At 43.5% G+C, this 21351-nt stretch overlaps 1 protein-coding gene and 1 pseudogene across 1 annotated transcript; both read left to right on the top strand.

Annotated features, from left to right (window-relative positions):
• The first annotated feature begins 2939 nt into the window (after positions 1–2939).
• Positions 2940–21324, top strand: LOC112914068 (glutathione S-transferase A4-like). Its single transcript, XM_025991060.2, has 7 exons — positions 2940–3131; positions 11670–11776; positions 12902–12953; positions 14786–14918; positions 17272–17413; positions 18900–19031; positions 21041–21324. The coding sequence occupies exons 2-7, from the start codon at positions 11690–11692 to the stop codon at positions 21161–21163; spliced, it is 669 nt and encodes a 222-aa protein (XP_025846845.1). The 5' UTR covers positions 2940–3131; positions 11670–11689; the 3' UTR covers positions 21164–21324.
• On the top strand, positions 10560–10659 carry LOC112914280 (U6 spliceosomal RNA; annotated as a pseudogene).
• Positions 21325–21351: the final 27 nt, after the last annotated feature.

Here is a 21351-nt window from a genome sequence, read left to right as displayed (position 1 = left end):
CCCCACCTGCAGACATAGTTATCATTTGTATATCCCTCCGGTTATATTTGATGCATACATTAAAAAAATATATAGATATTACTTTTATCTTATTACTCCCCAAATGATTATGTGTAGGCTGCTAATTTTTTGCATTTCAGAATTAAAAGTATGGTTTTTTTTTTTTTAAGATTTTATTTATTTATTCATGAGAGACACAGTGAGAGTCAGAGACAGAGGCAGAGAGAGAAGCAGGCTCCCCACAGGGAGCCAATGGGGGACTTGATCCCAGGGTCCCGGGATCACACCCTTAGCTGAAGATAGATGCTCAACTGCTGAACCACCCAAGTGTCCCTAAAAGTATGGTTTATTAATACTGCTTTTAACATGTGTTGATTTAGGTCTCAAATGTTAATTGAGCACTAATTATGTGCCAGGCAGGGTGCCAGGGGACAGAACTCTTGAACAGAGCCCCTGTTCTAGAACAGCTCACCACAAAGTAGGGGAGAGAGGTGTCAACAGCTGAAGTAATTTTGGAAAAGGGAGAATTTCTGCTTTTAGAGTATCTGATATTTCAGGAATTAGAAAACTGAAGAAAAGCAAGTTTTTGATGAGAATCTCCGAGAGGACACACCTTACCGCAGGAGGGATTTTTACCGATTCCTTACCGCAGGAGGGATTTTTGCTGAGATGTGAAGAACAGACAACAGCGGTGAAGTGATCATTAATGCCTGTCACAATCAGCACAAGTATTTAAGTGTTTTATTAGAGGAAAATCCAGTGCAGGCATCAAAGTGGTTGTTTGTGTTCCCAGGTCCTCAGTGCCTCTGTCATCACTGTGATATTTAGAATTGCTTGAAGTACAATTGGTGGCAGGTGTAGTGCCAGGCAAGCCTGAGGAGCGGTGATGGTCCAGGCTGCTGCTTCTGACGGAGAGGCCCAGGCTCCTGCCAGGCTCTTGAGAGCACAAGCCAATAAGAAGAAAGTCAGGTGTATACAGCATGACCTTGCCCAAAGACAGGTCTGGCCTTCATTTCTGGGAGTAGATCCATATGCCCTTGGACTCTCATACCTGATGGAAACACTTGTTTGCCTGGACCAAACAAGTGAGCTAGCCAGATAATAACTGTATGATTTAGGGTTAGGGCTTTGACCCACACCAACAATGCAGCATAGGGTGGGGGCTTTGGGTCTTGTGGTATCAGCTCAACTCTGGAGGGCCTGGAGACGGATCAGCCACATGGATAGTCAGTCATCCCTACATAGTGGAGTGCTCCCCAAATTCTGGACTCAAGGCTCCAGTGAACTTCCCTGATTGACCGTACTCCATTGTCACACTTGGTTGTCAGGAGGATTTAGTGCTGTCCACAACCACACAGAAAGAGGTTATCTAGAAGCTCCATGTTCAGAACTCTCCTGGATTCTGCCCTGGGCATCTCTGCCCTTGGCTGATTTTCATCTGTATCCTCTCCCTGTAGTAAAGCATAGCTGTAAGTATAACAGCTTTCAACATGTTCTATGAGTTCTAGTGACTTGTGGAACCTAAGGCTGGATTTTGGGCACCCTTCAACTTGAAGCTGGTGTGAGAAGTGGGGGTGGTCTCTTGGACTGCTCCTTATAACCTCTTCAGGGAAGAGAAACATTTTATACTTAGGTGTTGATCAACGTATAGATAGGAACCAGACATTGCCTTAATAACACCCGGGCGTCTGTATAATTGAGTTTTGTGGGATGGCAGCAAACATGTGCTACTTTTTACTATGATTTTGGTGTGATGTTACTGTGCAGTGCCATCACCTGGTAATATGCAGACACTAAGCCTTTTGTAACTATTGGGTTATCATTTTCTTAAACACCAGGGGGCCCTCAAGGCTGGCTCTGAGGGAACAACCAGAGAGAAAGGTTGGCTTCTGTAGGGAGTCAGAGGATTAGAAGCAACAAATAGAAAAGGCCACACTGTCTCAAATGAAGCCCGTGGCTTTCCGGGTGGAAGCGTGACCTCACATGGGACAGTGCTCTTCCTGTACTGAAAACAAGCCTCCTTCCGCTGCCATCTTGCCTCAGGTGGCATTACCCCCATTTTGTCACAGTCCCCTTTTGGGCCAGACTCCTACACTTGAGTCTCAGCCCATGGCATGCCACCCCCCATATTCCTGAACCACCAGACTCTGGGAATAGAGTAAAGGGTCAGGCACCAGAAATTGTTTATCCTTAAAAACACTGTGCGAGAGGGTGCAGGGCTAAACCCAAACAGGTAAACTAGAAGCCTCACCAACTAAAGCCACAGCAGTAAACCAAGGGCTTAAAGTGCATAACCACATACAAGGGGGCTGTGGGTGTCTGGACAGAGGAGGGGGTACGGCACTTAATGATTCTGGGACCCAGGACAAGCCACTCAGAAAATTTATAATGCAGATTTACAGCTATGCTGGGACTTTCAAATAAGATACCTAACGGGTAATGCAGGTATCTTATCTTTTTTTTTTTTTTTTTTTTTCAGATTTTATTTGAGAGAGAGTGAGTGAGAGACAGACAGTGGAGCAGGGGGAGAGGGAAAGGGAGAAGCAGACCCCCTGCTGAGCAGGGAGCCCAATATAGGGCTTGATCACAGGACCCCAGAATCATGACCTGAGCCAAAGGCAGATGCTTGACCAACTGGGCCACCAAGGTGACCCATGCAGGTATCTAACAGAGTATTCCTGATTCCTCCTCCTGGTCCCTTATAACATTTCTGTTACAGATGTCACATTCCTCAGCTATAATCATCTAATACATTGTTGCTACTATTATTTTTAATGCACCATATTGATTTGTTCATATATTTACACTGCCTGTCTTTCCCAAATAGAATGTAAGCACCACACATGCAGGAATTGTGGCTGCCAGGGCCACCATTTTAGACTCATGACCTAAAAGTGTGCCTGTCACAGAGATTTGTTCAGTGAGCCAGTGGGATCCTTACTTGGGTAACTTGATACGTTCCCAAATGCACAAACAGCAGATGTAAGGTGAAGCCCCAGAGGCGTGTACAAACTGGAGTGCTTGTCTAATCCCTTGAGTTGGGTGGAGCACTCAGCGGGGAAAGGAAAGAGTTATAAACCCTCACCTGATCTCCAAGAAGCACTCCCAGAAAAGAGCCAGGAAGAGATAAGGTTAGTGGTGAATTTCTTACACATTGTACTTGGATTTGGCTGGATAGTTATATTTTGTGGCCAGATTTGTAGCTTACAGCAGCAATTGTTTTAACTTTGGCTAATTTAATGGCTATTATTTTAAACCTGCTTGTATCAAATAAAAGGAATGTATTTTTATGCAGAGTAGATATGTACACGAAAACAAGATAGCAAATATGCCTTTAGACAAGGCCTTTTAAAGACTTCCATTGCCAGGGCACCTGGATGGCTCAGTGGTCGAGCTTCTGCCTTTGGCTCAGGTTGTAATCCTGGGGTCTTGGGATGGAGTCCCACATCAGGCTCCCTGGAGGGAGCCTGCTTCTTCCTCTGCCTATGTCTGCCTCTCTCTGTGTGTCTCTCATGAGTAAATAAGCAAAATCTTTTAAAAAATAAAGACTTCCATTGCCTATGCATGGCATACATATTAGATGTTAAAATGTAGCCCCTCTGATGTTAAATGTAATTTTAAAGATATATGAGTCAAGTGGTGTTTCAGTTGATTGGTGGAAATAACCCACTTAGCAGAATTGAGCCATTACATTTTTTTCTCCTCAGGCAAATCTGATATATATATATATATTTTTCAAATCTGATATTTTTGTATGCAGTTGAAGAGAAGAACACAGGCCCCGCTCACTGTGTCATAGTTCCTAACACATAGACTAAATCTCCCTCTCTAGGTGCCTACTCAACATATGCCTGGAAGATATAATCCAAATAATCTGATACAGGGGACTTCCTCTGAGGTCCTGTTGAAAAATGAGTCTCTAGTCAAGCCTTGAAAACAATTTTTCTAGGACTTGTCCTGATCGTTAAAGAGCAGTGGGGCCAGTTGTGGTCCACTCTGTTCATTCTCCCAGCAGCCTCAGTCACCTGGGCAGATGAACGTCTCTTTCTTGGCTCAGGTATATTTTTTATCTGTCAGTTTATATGCCTGGGTGTATAAATTGATCTCTTGTTAGTTGTTTTTTTTTTTTATTTTAAGATTTTATTTATTCATGAGAGACACACAGAGAGAGGCAGAGACATAGGCAGAGAAGCAGGCTTCCAGCAGGGAGCCCCATACAAGACTTGATCCTAGGACCCGGGGATGACGACCTGAGCCAAAGGAAGACGCTCAACCACTTGGCTACCCAGGTGTCCTGGAGGCTTACCTTTAGATAACATGTCCAATTCAACTAATCAACATATCAAATCAACTAATTAAATATTTTGCTAATAGAACATGTTAGGAAAATAGAAGAGAATAATTCCTAGTCAATTACAAATGGACTGTAACTTTAAGGCTATACTTAGCCACACTTTGAAACTATACCGAAGGCCTTGGTTATGCTGTTAATGCTGCTATTTTCCAACTTGAACATAGTCTTTGTCGAAAGACTAAATTGATGCTACACCTTTCCAATCTGGCAAATTTAAGTACTGTGGGGGAATACAGGGTTATCTGGGAGAGTTCTTTTGTTTTGCTTTCTTTTTTTTTTTTTTTCTTCTTTTTTTTGTCTCAGTGACACATTTTGATCTGCTGGTTACAATGAAAATAGGTCATTCTAATCCACTGGAGAAACCAAAGTAAATGCTACAGATATTTCTATTAATAATAGATTTAGAATTGACATCTTATATTTTGGCCCAAAGCATCTGTTAAAACTCCCAGCCTCTTAAATTAACCCCTTAAAATTTTCATTAGCCAGAAACTTCAGTAAAAGCCTGCCTTTTGCCCAACTGTTCAAATAACTGATAAAAATGTGTGCTCTTTTGCCACAATTATCTAAAACAGCTGATAACATTGTCAGTAGAATTTCACTCCGAAAAAGATTGACTGCTTTCCCAATGTATGTGTTCCTCAGTTAGGAGCACAGGGCGAAGAATGACAAGGAAAGAGAAATGACATCAGAAAGACTTAAAACTGGGAATAAATGAAAGAGGTTACCAAATTCTGTACCAACTTCCATTTTTATAGTTCGGGCACCTGACATTTCTTCCAGACCAACCTCATGATTGGGAGGAAGCTACACACCTGCTACTTGGTTAAACTTGGGGATGAAAGAAGGCCTCACATCTCTTCAAAGGTGGCCAATGAAAATGGCTTAACATGGGAAATTCACTTATAATTACCTCCAGTTTCCTCTCTTCTTCTTCTATTCTTAGCCACACACAACTCCAGCACTTCACCATTTGCTCACCCCTCTTTTAAAACATCATTTTCTGTAATTTATGCCTGCATAACAGTCCCTGAGAAGAATGACCACACACTGAGCCCCAGATGCAGTTTTGTTGAGTTTTCACTCCAGACCTGGCTTCTCAAACTTCATTTTAATATACAAGTGAATCATCTGGGGCTCTTGTGAAAATGTAGACTCTGATTCCGTAGCTCTGACCCAGTGACTCAGAGTCTGCATTTCTAGTAAGTGAAGCTGATGCTGTTGGTCCAAAATCACACTTCTAGAGAATGCCTTCCTTTCCTTTCAGAAGCAAATTTCCCTTACAGTGAATGTTGCTGTGATCTGGAGATGTAGATGTGTTTGTGTGTGTGTGCGTGTCATCTTTTGAGTCCTTACTGTATTCAGTGATTTGCATCCATTATCTTATTTCCACCTCATAACTACCCATGTGAATTAAGAACAATTAGTCTTATTGCACAAACGAGGAAACCGAGGCTCACAGAGTTTTAAAAACTTGCAGAAGTGAGAAGTAGAGTTAAAATTTCAACTTAGGTCTTTACTTTTATTGGCACCCAGGGCATAAGTCATATGAGTTCTGCCACATTTTCTTTTTTTTAAATATGTATTTTATTTATTTATTTTTTTACTTTTTTAATTTATTTATGATAGTCACACACAGAGAGAGAGAGAGAGAGGCAGAGACACAGGCAGAGGGCGAAGCAGGCTCCATGCACCGGGAGCCCGACGTGGGATTCGATCCCAGGTCTCCAGGATCACACCCTGGGCCAAAGGCAGGCGCTAAACCGCTGCGCCACCCAGGGATCCCATTTATTTTATTTATTTAAGGTGAGGAGGAGCAGAGGGAGAGGAAGGGAATTGCCAAGTAGACTCCATGCTGAGCATGGAGCCCAACACGAGGCTCTATCTCACAACCCTGAGAGCACAATCTGATTCAAAACCAGAGTCGGAGGCTTAACTGACTGAGCAACCCAGGCATACCCCGCCCCCATTTTGAATGTGGCTTTTTTTTTTTTTTTTTTTTTTTTTACCAAGCACCGCACGGGCCCCTGGAGCTCTGGGGGTGGGGGCAGTGCGTCCCACAGCTCATCTCAGGTGAGGTGGCATATGGGGGAAGTTTGCAAGCCCCAAGAGGTGGCTTTCAATTCCTGATGTAATAAGCCCTGTGTGGGAAGCCTACTTGGTGAATCAGTTTTAATTCATGACCAACTTGTTGGGCAATATTAGCAGCACAAAAAAGAGACTTGAAGATTGGAGTGTGAATTTATGGTGAGCTCAACATCTCAGGTTCTGGATCTTCCAGCAGCTGTGTTCACAGTGTCTGCATTTTGGGTGACACCCAGAAAACATTCTCTTTTGCTCCCTTTATTTCTCAGAAAAGGAACAAATATGCCCATTGCACCTGTCCATTTCAGATTTGACAATGTCCTTTTTCTTTTTTAAACAATGAAAATAATTGGGTTTACTTTTTGAAGCACAAACTTGGTTTTCTATATCACCAAGCTGTGATTTATCCAACTCTTTGTTGAACTTCATTAGAGGTAAAAAAAAAAAAAAAAAAAAAAGAATTAAAAGACTTGATTTAGGTCTTTAACCTATAATGCCATGGGAGGGGCTGGAAGGAGCAGGGCTCAGACAAAACTTCTGTTTATATATGCTCATTCTGTATGGCTCTGTTCAATTCTTGTAATAACGTATTGTATTTCTTTCTAAACACAATTTCATTCTGACTTACAGCTTGGGAACCTGAGTGTTTCCATCACAAGGTATGAGGTTTACAAGGTTTTTGATTGCAGGAACTATATCTTATTTATCTTTGTATGCCTGGAGTTCTTAACCTAGTACTGTATTCATAGCAGGAGCTCAATAAATGTTTGATGTTAAAGGAAAGAATGAAAGATGGAACATAGACATTTTAGCAAGTTTAGAAATTGATATCTCAGGCCCACTGAGGCAATAGCAGTATATTCTGTGTAACCACCATGTGTCTGGGATAGTGCTGGGTTGGTTCTCTAGGAGATGGAAGAAAGATACCCTGACTCCTGCCTTCCAAGAGTTTGCCACCTTGTTAGTTTTGCAGGTCAGAATCCCAGGGGAGCAGTTGGTTCTTGGCTGGGGTGAGATTGTAAGTGGTATTGACCCTTTCTCTGTAATCAGCTCTTCCAGAAGAAATAGCTGCTCCTCGGAAGGGCATGGGGTAGGGACTGGAGTCTGGTGTAGCTCCTGACGATGTCCTGTTCAGTCTTCCTTTTTTTTTTTTTTTTTAAGATTTTATTTATTTGTTCATGAGAGACACAAGCAGAGGAAGAAGCAGGCTCGCTGCAAGGAGCCCAGTGTGGGACTCAATCCCGGATCCCGGGATCATGCCCTGAACCGAAGGCAGACGCTCAACTGCTGAGCCACCCAAGCGTCCCTCCTGTTCAGTCTCCCATCATTCATCTAGGAGCCCACTTTAGGACACCACTGAGCTAAAGCGGAGAGATTGAGGAATGGTGAATGGTTGGCCAGAACCAGCTGTTTATGGGGGGCACAGACATTTATCCAGATTTTTATAGAAGAAGTGGTAACTGGTTATCATTCGAGTGGCTGGTTATTAATGACTAGGGAAAAATTCCTTCTTATGGACTGGAGAGGGAAGGTTACAGGCCACAGTCCTATTTATCAGAGGTGGGGTCTCCTTTATTCTAACTTTAGGGCTCCCTTGAACATCGAGGAAGGTTTGGACATGCTGCCAGGGAGAGGAATGATCCTATCCTTGTAATTCAACTCTGGATTCCAAAGATAGATCCTTCAATCTCCCACGTACCCTGAGGATATATGTAAGGGGCTGGCAGAAACGAAGTGGGAAATATTGGTAGGCATCACATAAAGTCCCCCAGTACTCTTCCATATAGCAACAAACCATGAAAAAGCTCCAATGCTGCTCACAGTCACAAAATGAAGGCAAAAGTCACATCAGATTTGCTTTTAAAATATCCTGTATCACAATATTGAGTCAAATTTAAAAAGTCTTGGCTCCCTTTTACAAAATATCAGTAGCATTTGCAACACGTATCAATCTCAAATAAAACTAATAGACAAGCCAACCAGCCTAAGAAACTCTAAGAAAACATGAAATCTGTGTGTAAGTCATTTAAAGAAGCACAGGGGACTCTACTTGATATGGACCACATCCTGTGGTATGTACTTTACCCATTACTTTATTCATCCTTGGTTCTCACAATAGGCCTCTGCCTGAAGTCAGTAGGTATAACCACCATACCCATTCTAAGGATTAGAAGACTGAGGCTTACAGAGGTGGATAAAGGTTGTGCAACATTAGTGAGGACTCATGACTCAAAAGCCCAGAGCCCCTTGCCTTTGAAAGATGGGGACAGTAACACAAAGTTATCATTTCTGTTTGAGGACTGGACATTTCTGTTTGGGTATCTGCCTGGCAGAGGGGCTGGAAATGAATGTGACCAGATCCACATCCATGCCCTCAGCTCTCTCAGGGTTCATTCTCTCAGCAAAGCCAGGATGGCTGTTAATCCACATTCTTGGTTATACACCTTAAGGAGCACAGCTTTCCTCTCTCCCCCCCTGACAGCACACCTCCCAGCAGAACACAGCACAATCCCTCCCTCATACTCAGACTCCTGTCTCCCTGATGTTGCCAGTTCCCGATTTTTTTATTCCAGCACCTCCAAGGGCTCGTATCTCTACATCCCTTTGAGTGTGGATTCTGCAATGCCAGCAAGAAGCTTACCCTCTCTTGACCATTTTAGGATGACATTTTGTGGGGCACCTGGATGGTTCAGTCGGTTAAGTATCTGCCTTCAGCTCAAGTCACGATCCTGGGGCCCTGGGATTGAGCCCCACATTGGGCCCCCTGCTCAGTGGGGAGTCTGCTTCTCCATCTCTCTCTGCCCTGCCCCCCACTCTTACTTTCTCACTCTCTCTCTCTCAAATAAGTAAAATCTTAAAAAGGGAGGAGTGGGGCTACATTTTGCTGCCTCTCCTTTCATCTGAGAGATTTCATTGGGTTTCTGGAACAAATATGATGTCTGGAGCCTCCACGTTATGACACTCAGTAGTGGCGTTAGGTATCTGTCTCTCGTGGGCAGTCTGGGGCTAGGATTTTTTAATGTCTTTTTAATCTCTATTTGAAATTTGGATTTCAAATAACTAAGAGAATAGTCAGAAGAAAGACCATTCAGCCTGCATTTTAAGTGACCATTCATTGCTTAGAAACAGCTTTCTGGAGGCTACCAGAGATGACCTTTTCTGGATCCATGGTCTAAATAAAAGGATAACTTTCAGCTTTGGCTAACTGGAGGAGCAGGATAGAATTACAATAAAAAGGGTGTTGGCAGCTGTTCCTATATTCCACCTTCTTTCACTGTAAGATTTATTTCAAACAGAATTTGGACTGGTTGAAGGTTTCAGGGACACAGAACAACAGGAATTAATCTGAGTCCCATCCAGATCCACAGCTTCATCCCTGTCTCTCAGAGCCGGTGGAGAGGGGTCAGCTTGGCTGGAACTCTGTGGAGCTCCTCAAGATGGAGTGATATTTAATTTCACCAGTGTTGCTTTATTTTTGTCTGAAGGTAGCAGAATGAACAGAGACCTGGAAAGGGTTCTTAGAGTGAGGGCTTGAATTATTTGTCAATCACCCAGAGTTTGCTGCTGTTAAATATTTTGTAGTTGTCTGCCTTGCAGCCTTCCTGACACCTGGTCAGTCCCTGAAACATGGCCCATGAGGATGTGAGTTTCTCTAGCACTGGAACCCACCAGGCATGCGCATCCTGCTGTGCCTGTTGCATGTTAGGAACTGCTATGGCCTCCTCCTTCTGACTTTTAACAGCACTTACATTTGCTCCTTAACCATCATATGTGGGACCTTGTAGGAGACCAGAGAATTCAAGAATTTTTTTGTTGGGGAGAGGCTAACAAGAAGCCACCATTTCCCTTCTCCTTCTTGTCATACTTTCTCGTCACTGATTTTTATCGTAAGATTCATTCTAAGTGAATTACTAGATCCAAACAAATTTCTCTAATCAGGGAATGTGGGTGCCTTCTTAATCATTGTGTCTCCCAAGACAATAAAGTAGTGGGGTTTTAGGAAGCTCCTGAAACTCTCAACACTCAATAGCTAAAGAGGCAACTTAAAAGTAATGAATCTTGAAAACAACCCGACATAAATAGTACCTAGGGATGACAAGACCACAAGGAAGTAATTAATGTGGCTTTGGCAGCACATACACTAAAATTGGAACAATACAGAGATTAGCATGTCCCCATGCAATGATGACACACACATTTGTGAAGCATTCCATATTAAAAAAAGAAAGAGGAAAGGAATTCAACTTTTCCAAGAGTTAAACTATAAATCCAACATATAAGAAAATAGAGTGGTTGTGGGTAACATTGCTTCAAAACACCTGTAAGATTTTATGAACCTGAGTGAGTGACCTTGTTGTCATATGGTTATAGGTATTCCCAGTCAAATGTTTTATCATAAACCGAGCTACTGTTATGGTTTTTTAACTTCCTTATGAATTTTGTTAGCACAAGAAGCATCCTCAAGTAGAATCCCAGCTAGGACAGGTTACTTGGCAGTTTGGGGCTTAGTGGGCAAAGGACCATGTTGAGTGCTGTGTTGAGAAGCCGTGGGTCCCTATGAGATCCGTGTGTCACCCTGAGCTAAACAACCTCCCAGCCATAGCACCGTGTGCACTGACTGGACCAGGGACTTGGCTTTTTTTTTTTTTTTTTTTTTTTTTTTTGCTGTTTCCATGAAGCATGCATCGTTACCTATGGGGAGAGAGAGGGAAATGTGAGAAAAGCAGACCTAGCAGTCCTCTAAATTGGTATAGAGCTTAGTATTCTCAAAGCACGTTCAATAATCCTATGAGACCGGAAGGGGTCACTAACATAATGGTCACTGTAGCCCTTGCCATGGTGAGGCAGAAAGTGCTATCAGGTATGGTCACATAGTTCTATACTCTTTTAAAAGGGTGCAGGTCTGGACGCCTGGGCTCAGTGGTTGAGCATCTGCCTTTGGCTCAGAGTGTGATCCCGGGGTCCTGGGATAGAGTCCTGTATCAGGCTCCCTGCAAGGAGCCTGCTTCTCCCTCTGCCTGTGTCTCCGCTTCTCTCTCTCTTTCTCTCTGTGTCTCTCATGAATAAATAAAATCTTAAAAAAAAGATATAATATTAACAGCACTCCAGCCTCCTCCCCTGCACCCCTCTCCAATCACAACACTCGTTCTCCTCACTGGAGATAACCACCACCCTGATTCTGTGATCACTGTTTTCTTGCTTTTCTTATTTTTCTTATTTTGCCCTTCAGAAAACCCTGAGCCAGGAGTCATGGCAACCAAACCCAAGCTCTACTACTTTCGTGGCAGGGGCAGGATGGAGTCAATCCGCTGGCTCCTGGCTGCAGCTGGAGTGGAGGTTGGTTCCTGATTGGGAAAAGGAAGGAGGGTAATTTGGGTAGACCGAAGTGGTCCTCTTCCCCCTTCAAAATTTAGGATGGGGCTTTCAGGATAGACCACTCTTTCCCTTTCCATGTATCTTTCTTTGTAAGAGCTGAGGGAGAGAACATAGTCCTCTGTTTAAGCAAGGTTGGGAGGGTGGAAGCCTAGGGAGATGTTCTGGAAGCTTCATAGAGGCCTAAGAAGTCACGGTGACTCATAAGACAAAGGAGAGAGAAGAGACCCACAACTGGATCATTGTCTTTACTGGAACCAATTAACTGTGGTCTTTCCAGCTCTGTCCTGGCACCTCAGTCTTGTTCTATCCATGGCTGCCAACTGGAACCTTACATCCAGCTGCAGTCTGGTCTCCTCTTGAGCTCTCCTTGGAAAGGTCTGCCCCACCAGGATCCTTCCTTAATTCTGAATTCCTTAACCACTGACTTTACCATAGATTTGCACGAGTGTTTTGGAATTGTTTGGTTTCAGGCAGGTGTGACTTCTTTTTCCCTATTTGTATGCCATCTGCTTTAAAACAAGACTCATGCATGACCTTCTTTGTTTTGTCCACCTTATCCTACCCCCATCTCAAAGTTTGGGGAACAAAAAAAGTCACTCTCACCCATAAAAGCTGTAGGGATTCCATCAATAAGTGATGGTGATACCACCTGGGTAATGATCTTTGGATCTCTTTCATTGAATGTATGAACATCAAAGAGAAATTTAATTTGACCTGATATGGAGGGAGAATGATACAGAAGAGAGAGAAGAGAGGAATGAGAGAAGGGAAATCATTGGGGGAAGTTGGTGAAAAGGACAAGAATTTGGAGAGAGAAAAAAAGAGCTAAGGTGAAGAAAAGGGAAAATATGAATGAGGCTGAGGATATCCTATAAATAGGCAAAACCCAAGAGGGGTGCCAGTCCCATGCCCATTTAAGCTAGTCTACACACACACGGTGGAATGTTCAGCTGTGTGGAAATTGACAACTTTGTGGTTCCTTTTAAAATGTTTATTCTGAAAGACACCGGGCATTTTACACTGTGAATATTTCTCTCTCTCTCTCAGGACATTAAAGTTATAACAAAGTTTCTATCCTTTATCTAGTTTGAAGAAGAGTTTATTGAAACAGCGGAACAATATGAGAAGTTGCAGAAGGGTGAGCCTGGATTTATTCAATGTTTTCTTACTGGAAAAAAATAAATATTTGTTTCTGGAAATATTAATTTCAACATAGAACACAGGACTCTGGAGTAACAACTATTAGAAAAAGGACTGCTAACGCTGATTGAGTACTCACTGTGTCCCTGTCACAGGGCTAAATTTATCATCTGCATTGTATCCTTATCCGTAAAAGCTTATCAAGTAGACTCTGACTTTGACCTCAATTAGAGATGAAAGCATGGGTTTGACTCAGCTAATTGGTTCAATACTCATCATCCCGTTAAAGAATCCTTTAAGAATTGTTAAATAACGATCCAGTGGGTTGGAAGGGAGGGAGCAAAAAAGAAGTGCTCATGGCTAATATCTATTCTTTCTCAGTGGTTTCAACAGATTAAAAGACACTGTTTAATAGGTCACAATTGTAGAACCAAGACTATAGAAAAGATCAAAATTTGATTAAATTCGAAAAAGTCCTTCATCCTTACAATTCCCTAGAAAAGTTTCTCACATTGAGAAAAGACTAGGGCAGCCCCAGTGGCTCAGCAGTTTAGCGCCTGCCTTCAGCCCAGGGCCTGATCCTGGAGACCGGGAATCGAGTCCCACCTCCGGCTCCCTGCATGGAGCCTGCTTCTCTCCCTCTGCCTGTGTCTCTGCCTCTCTCTCTCTCTCTCTCTCTCTCTATCTCTCATTAATAAATAAATTAAAAAATAAATAAATTTAAAAAAATAAAAATTGAAAAAAAAGAGAGAGAGAGAAAAGACTAGTACTTTCATAGTTCTAATAACCACAATGTTACTTTCCTTACCTAAGGAAACCTGGAAGCTCCCACCATTCCTGAGAAATAGCCATGAGACTGACATATATTATTTTTCGGAGAAACATTCAACTAGTAATCAGCAGACCTGCCATTTACAAACTGTATGACTTTGCAGAAGGCCTCTAAGTTCTCTGCATCCTATCTCCTTACCATAATATAAAAATAAATTCTGGGGATCCCTGGGTGGCTCAGTGGTTTAGTGCCTGCCTTTGGCCCAGGGCACCGTCCTGGAGTCCAGGGATCGAGTTCCACATCAGGCTCTCGGCAATGGAGCCTGCTTATCCCTCTGCCTGTGTCTCTGCCTCTCTCTCTCTCTATGTCTATCATAAATAAATAAAAAATCTTTAAAAAAAAAATAAATTCTGTGGTCACAGATGCGGTATACCAGTAGATCTCACTGAATGAAGAAGGCCGGCTAGCCCCTTTCCCAATTCTTGTTTAGGAACTTTATCGCCTCAAATATTCCTGAAGCTCCTTTCTTCTTTATTTCTGCCCTACTCCACCCCAAACAAGGCCAGTCACTAACATGTGGTAGGGATTCAGTACATATGTATTGAATAAGTAAAAGAAATGGATCTCCAGAGACTCTTCCATGATCATTCTGGCAAGAAGTCCTCCCTAATAGCCTATGAAATCCTCCAGTCCTCCCTGAGTCTGTGATGCTGCTCTTGTGCTTGAGACACCCGCCTGAGCATTACTATTACTTGTGCATAGGAGTTAGAGAGGGACAGCAGAGACAGCTCTAGGCTAAGAGTTAGGAGGCCCACTTGGCTTAGCTGTCTCCTGACTGTAAGCTTGAGCAAGTCACATTTGCCCCCTTGGCCTTCACAGTGCCACAGTCTATAATATGAATGAGCTAAATGATCTCAAAGATCTTTTCCTGTGCTCTTGATCTGAGAGTTTTAAAAATCCTTGTGCAAAAGGTCATCCGCTCCTAGAAGAAACTCTCCTACAGGCTTACCACAACGATGGAAGGAGAGTAATCTAACTTTGCTTTTCTCAATCCACAGATGGACGCCTGCTTTTTGGCCAAGTACCTATGGTTGAAATTGATGGAATGGTGCTCACGCAGACTAGAGCCATCCTCAGCTACCTTGCTGCCAAATATGACTTGTATGGGAAGGACCTGAAGGAGACAGTCAGGTAGCACAGTGTTTACATTGTTACTTGACTCTTATCCAAGCTCTATAGTCTCGCACCAGCTGAGACTCAGTTAACATAGAGCCTTTCAGCCTAGACTAGGGGGAGAAGGCAAGGGGGAACAAGGGGAGATGCTCTTGCTATACCCATATGCCTTGTGCATAGCTGGATATATACTCCCTTTTACTACTCATGGTGGTATGCATTCAACATTCTCCTCTTCTCTCCCACTCCTACCAAATATGGTCTCATAAAATGACCTGGTAAACTATTCTACATGAAAGTGGAAATGACTGACTCAGCAAACAAACAATGAGCATTGTATCAATGATCTATTACCACAAATAATGCTGTGTAACATGTCACCTTGAAACACTGTGACTTAAATTAGCATTCATTTATTACTGCTCATCAATCTATGGGTCATGTGGGTGTTGGCATATCTCGGCCAGGCTTGACTCCTCTTTGCTGGACTCACTCATGTATTCTGTGGTCAATCAGTAGTCAGCCAGGAGGTTCTGGTTTTGGGTTTTAAGTATCAACCAGGGCAGGGGTGGGGGCACATGGGGCATGTGTTTCTCATTGTCTCATGCCGAGCTTGTTCTTGGGGCAGCTAGGGAAGGTTCTAAGAGAGAGAGTAAAAGCACACAAGGCCTCTTAAAGTTCTAGGCTCAGAACTGGTCATCAGTTCCACCTCATTCTATTAGTGAAAGCAAGTCATGAGATCATTCCAGAAAACAGACCCCAGCTATTGATGGAAGGAGCTGTTGAGTTTTGTCACAATTACTGAAGGGTGAAGATGTATATTCACTGTTCTGCACAAATATACCACAAGCCTCTACCCTGTGCTGGGCACTATGGTAGGCCTGGCTGCAGATAGCTGGATTATTACTCCCAGGAATGGTTCAGTTTTACAGGAGATAAGCAAACTAAAGACAAAACAAAGACAGACTTACAACTATAAAAGTTTTATCTAGATTTGGGGTCAAAGGGCCATTTCCATGGTCCCTAAAATCTCATCACCATAAGCATGGACACTGAGATGGTCCATACATATAGATAGAAGACATGGTGGGAGAAAGGTCCAAATTCAACTGTTTAGGAGAGAGAGTATAGGGATCCTTGGGTAGCTCAGTGGTTCAGTGCCTGCCTTTGGCCCAGGGTGTGATCCTGGAGTCCCCGGATCGAGTCCCACGTTGGGCTCCCTGCATGGAGCCTGCTTCTCCCTCTGCCTGTGTCTCTGCCTCTCTCTTTCTCTGATGAATAAATTAATAAAATCTTAAAAAAAAAAAAAGAGAGAAAGAGTATAGCATAAGAATGAACAAAATTCATAACCAGAGGCATACCCCAACTTTTTCAACTCTCAAATGAACTGAGTCATCCTGACTTGCAGTCCCAGAAGTACATGGCAAGACAAGCACTTTCAAACAGTGTGTGAAAAGAATCCTTTTATAAGAATGTAAACAGTACTGACATGCAAAAGCTGTTTCCCATTATTTGGATGAATGTGCTTATTTTTTTACGGTTAAAGGTGACTAGTTAGGTAACAATTTCACATGTAAAAAAAAAAGATTTATAATTCCGATAGGACAATTAAGTAAATTGTGCTTTTATATATGTTAAAAAGACAAAGATGATCATTGAGCCAAATTTATTGGGCAACTAGCATACAGTGGAGGATACACAGGCAATCTTTTTTTTTTTTTTTTTTTAAAGATTTTATTTATTTATTCATGAGGGACACAGAGAGAGGCAGAGACACAGGCAGAGGGAGAAGCAGGCTCCATGCAGGGAGGGAGCCCGACGCGGGACTTGATCCCGGGGCTCTAGGATCACGCCCTGAGCCGAAGGCGATGCTCAACCACTGAGCCAGCGGGGTGCCCCAGTCGTTTTTAACCTTTGTGTTTGTCAACGAAAGGAAAATTTTAGAAAATGAAATCGAGGTATTTGTCTGACTTGACAAGGTTGCCACGTCAGGGGAAGACCTGCCACATGATGTATCTTCCCTCGGGAAGCACTAACGGTTTTGCACCTGCGGTGAACTTCATCCAGTCGGGTCTTTAAAACCACAATGATGTATTCACGGCAGACTTCAACCTGCAAGCACTTGCTAATTTTTTCACACATCCCTTGACCCAGCGCGCCTTTCCCGAGGTCCTAGTATCCCCCGTGGGCCGGAACCCACCGGGAAGGGGTGTACAGGGTCATCCGCCCCATCCGCCCTTCACCGTCGCGGCGGCGAGGCGGCGAGGCGGCGAGGCTGCGAGGCGGGGACCCCCCGGGGACCCCCCATCCCCCCCCGCCCCCCGAGGTCAGAGGCGTCCGTGGGACGCGAGTCACGCGCCGGTTTTGTCAGGATCAACATGTACGCGGACGGCACCCTGGACCTCATGCTGATGATCGCGCTGGCTGCGTTCAAACCCCCGGCAGAAAAAGAGGAGAGTCTTGCATTGATCGTGCAGAAGGCCCAAACTCGTTACTTCCCGGTCTTCGAGAAGGTAGGCTGCGGGGTCGCAGCTCGGGTCGCCGCGGGCCCCAGCCGGGCCGGGCGGGGGGGCGGGGGGGACATTCGGGTGCTCTCGCGAGAGGCGGGCCCGGTGGGCGGGTCCGGGGGGCGGCCGCTGCGCGCGCAGACCCTGGGAGCGATGGGGGCGCGCGAGGGCGGGGCGAGGGCGGGGCTGACGTCATCGAGCGACCCCCAGGCCCCCGCCCCACCGCAGGGAGGGAGGAGAACCGGCCGCGGCGCTTGGCGGGTCGCAGGGTCCGGGCCTGGCCTCCTGTTGCTGAGACGGCTGCTCCGGGAGGGGGCCGCTGCGGCGGACCTGAGCTGGGGCGAGAGCCCCGAAACGGATGCCGTAACGCAGTTACGCGGAGCCTGTACCAAAACAGAAGGGAGTTAACCCAAAGCGCCGAAAGCATACATTGTTCAGAAACATTTCTGTTCCGATGTAAAAAATAAGCCAACGGCAGCCCAGGGCATCCCCGCCTTACCTTCACATCGTACGTACCATGGGTATTTCTTTACCTTTAATACTGGAGGCCCAATCCCGCCTGGATCAAAAAAACAAGGTCTTTCAAATTTACGACCTTACCGAAGTCGTGTTGGCTGAGTGCTAAGTACGAATGTCCTCGAAATACACCTGGTAAGGGCAGCGCGGGGCCTGGTGCGAGAGACTTGTTAGCAGAGGGCTCCGGGGTAAAGGTGGGCCGTGGAAGAATTCTCTGGGATTTCTGCTCAGCCTTAGCCTTGGGAAGCGAGGATTTACTACGGATCAGGCTACAGTGAAGTTTTGCCAGTGCCCCGCAGTATCAGACAGTCCGGTTCTTCTTTATTGGGGAGCAATGCAGAGTGTCGTTGAAATGCCTTCCATTTAAAGAACTGGTAGGCCTGCAGCCCGGGGCCTGACCCTGGAGACCCGGGATCGAGGCCCACGTCGGGCTCCCTGCGAGGAGCCTGCTTCTCCCTCTGCCTGTGTCTCTGCCTCTCTCTCTGTGTGTGTCTCATGAATAAATAAATAAAATCTTTAAAACAACAAACAAACAAATGAATAAAATAAAAAGCTGGTAGGATTATTTGAGTTATAATGTTAAATGAGCTTTATCATCCTGCCTCCTACCTGCGGTACAGTAGCCTCATTCTAACCAATCATGACCTTTGTGTCTCCTGGGCTGGTGGGTACAGTTTTACTTAACCAGCTTTAGGCTTTTAAGAGAGGACTCTGTTCCAGCGCTTCACTACCCAAAATGTCTTGATAATCACTGACAGATTTCCAACAAGGTTGTGCCAATTTACAGCAATATCTAAGAGTGTTTAAGAAGAGTTGGTTGCATCTGATCCTTTCCAGCGGTCTTGGAGATTATTAAGAAAAGGATTTCTTTAGTGAACTTGATCTGTACAGAAGACTCCCTGCTTTTATAAGTGCTAAGCCAGGCAAAATAGTCTTTACTTTTATTTGATATTCTTTGTTATTTCTCTTTCTGTAGATTTTGAAAGACCACGGACAGGATTTTCTCGTTGGCAACAAGTTCAGTTGGGCAGACATACAACTGTTGGAAGCGATTTTAATGGTGGAAGAACTCAACGCTTCTGTTCTTTCCGACTTCCGTCTGCTACAGGTAGGGTGTTAAAAGCCACACAAAGCCCAAGGAAAAGTGAACAGAAACAAAGAGTAAAACAAAATGCATTTCCAGGTCAATTTCAAAAGAAGATTTTTAAAAATCATTATTTAATTTATTTTGGTAATTTTTTCCTACTTGCACTACAGGATAATTAGGAAATAAACCCTAATGATGGGAGAAACCCTTAAAATTACTGGCTTATATGTTTTGTAGGGATGTACCATAGTTTATATAACCAGTTTTCTTTTCTTGGAAACATAGGATATTCCCAGTTTTTCGGTGTGCCAACATTATTAACATTATTTCTTTGCTCACCCTTTTAATAAATTCCTAGAACAGGAATAATCTCTTATGATGGGTTATTTTGGTTTCTAGCATAAATATTTAATGCCTTCTTTTTTTTAAAAAAAAGCATTTTTTTTTGAGCATTTTTTTCCTGATGGAGTGATGACACTGGCAAATCTGTCTTGTCGTTTCCCTTCAGAGCGCCTGCCAGACAACTCTGCCCCACTTTAGTGTACCTGATGCCAGGGACACCCCACAATGCCCCTCCATTGCTCAGAGCTTCTGCTTAGGTATCACTGCTTGCTTATCCCTTGCTGCTCAGCCCATCCTTAGACCTCTCTTTCTGGATCCTGCCACTGCAAGACTGGAGCTGGCCTCTGTTCCATTTCCTTAGAAACATTTTATCAAAGAGGTGACCATAGGTTTTGTAGTTTAAGAACAGTATTTTTTCTTACTACAAAAGAAATGAAAGTTCAGGTCTTTACATTAGGCATTTGTATGAAATAAAAAAAGAAAAGACCTAACCAGCCAGATGCCACCACATTAGACTCTCTGATCTATTATTTTACATTTTTCCCCTGAAATAAGATCATACTAAATATTTCATGGCTTGCTTTTAACATTTAAAAAATTATCGTGAATGTTTTGATATGTCAACAAATATTCCTCTGCAATATCATTTTATTTTATTTTCATTAGATAATAGTCACATCTTTTTGAATAATTATAACTATATAAAAAGGGCATAAATTGAGAAAGCTCATTGCCACCACTAACCTCCCATCTTCCTGCCCCTATAATCACTTTTATTGGTTTCCTGTGTACCCTTCCAGTGTTCCTATTTTTGTAGATACAAACAAATATGAATATCTCTTTTTCTCTCTTCTTCACCCCTGGCTGGCTGGCTTTCTTACTTACTTTCTTTCCTTTTCTCTTTCTTTTTTTTTTTAAGATTTTATTTATTTATCCATGAGAGACACACAGAGAGGCAGAGACATAGGCACAGGGAGAAGCAGGCTCCCTGTGGGGAGCCTGATGCAGGACTCATCCCAGAATCCCAGGACCATGACCTGAGCCAAAGGCAGATGCTCAACCACTGAGCCACCCAGGTGCCCCATCACCCCTGGTTTTCTTACACAAAACAGCAAATATATTCTGTTCTGCTTGGGGCGGGCGGGTTGACTTACTTACTTTCTTTCTTTCTTTCTTTCTTTCTTTCAGCTAATCCTTGTATTCTAGAGTTATTTCCCTGTTAATACAGAGAACTTCCTCTTTCTTTTTATATATATCATTTTAAATTACTGGCTTATATATCTTGTAGGGGCATACCATAGTTTGTATAACCAGTGTTCTTTCTTGGAAACATAGATTATTTCCAATTTTTCACTGTGCCAACATTTTTAATATTATTTCTTTGCTCATCCTTTTAATAAATTCCTAGGACTGGAATCAGTAGGTCAAAGAATATGAATTTTTTAGAGTTTTTATTATGTGCCACCTACTTGTGACAATGATTTTTAAATAAGATTATTTAATTCACACTAAGCACACCAGCCATTGTATTACCTTCCCGGGAACATCCAGCAAACTGGTGTTGAGGGATTAACTCAGATTCAACTGGGCTCTGTAAGCTGACAGTCTAAATACCATCCTCCCATGACAAAGTTCTGTTATAGGCCGTGACTGTCATTGAGGCTCTAATGTTCTGGTTCTCCTCTCAGGCATTTAAAACAAGAATCAGTAACATCCCTACAATTAAGAAGTTCCTGCAGCCTGGGAGTCAGAGGCAGCCACCCCCGGATAGCCACTATGTGGAAGTAGTCAGGAGCATCCTGCATTTCTGATGGCAGCAGGTCTTACCATGGCAAACAGCAATGATCCAGTCACAGCATCAGTATGGGCTGCCAATTGAAGAAAACTGTAGATTCTAGAAGTAAAGTGTCTAAAAAGAACAAAACCATACTGTCATGAACAGCAAACACCAATTAAATGCAATACAAAACCATTGTGATATGTGGAATTTTTTTAAGCT

The sequence above is a fragment of the Vulpes vulpes genome, chromosome 1, assembly GCF_048418805.1.
Source record: "Vulpes vulpes isolate BD-2025 chromosome 1, VulVul3, whole genome shotgun sequence".
NCBI classification, from domain to species: domain Eukaryota; kingdom Metazoa; phylum Chordata; class Mammalia; order Carnivora; family Canidae; genus Vulpes; species Vulpes vulpes.
Note: the sequence above shows the minus strand (reverse complement) of the source record. Positions and strands in the feature narration are given on the sequence as shown.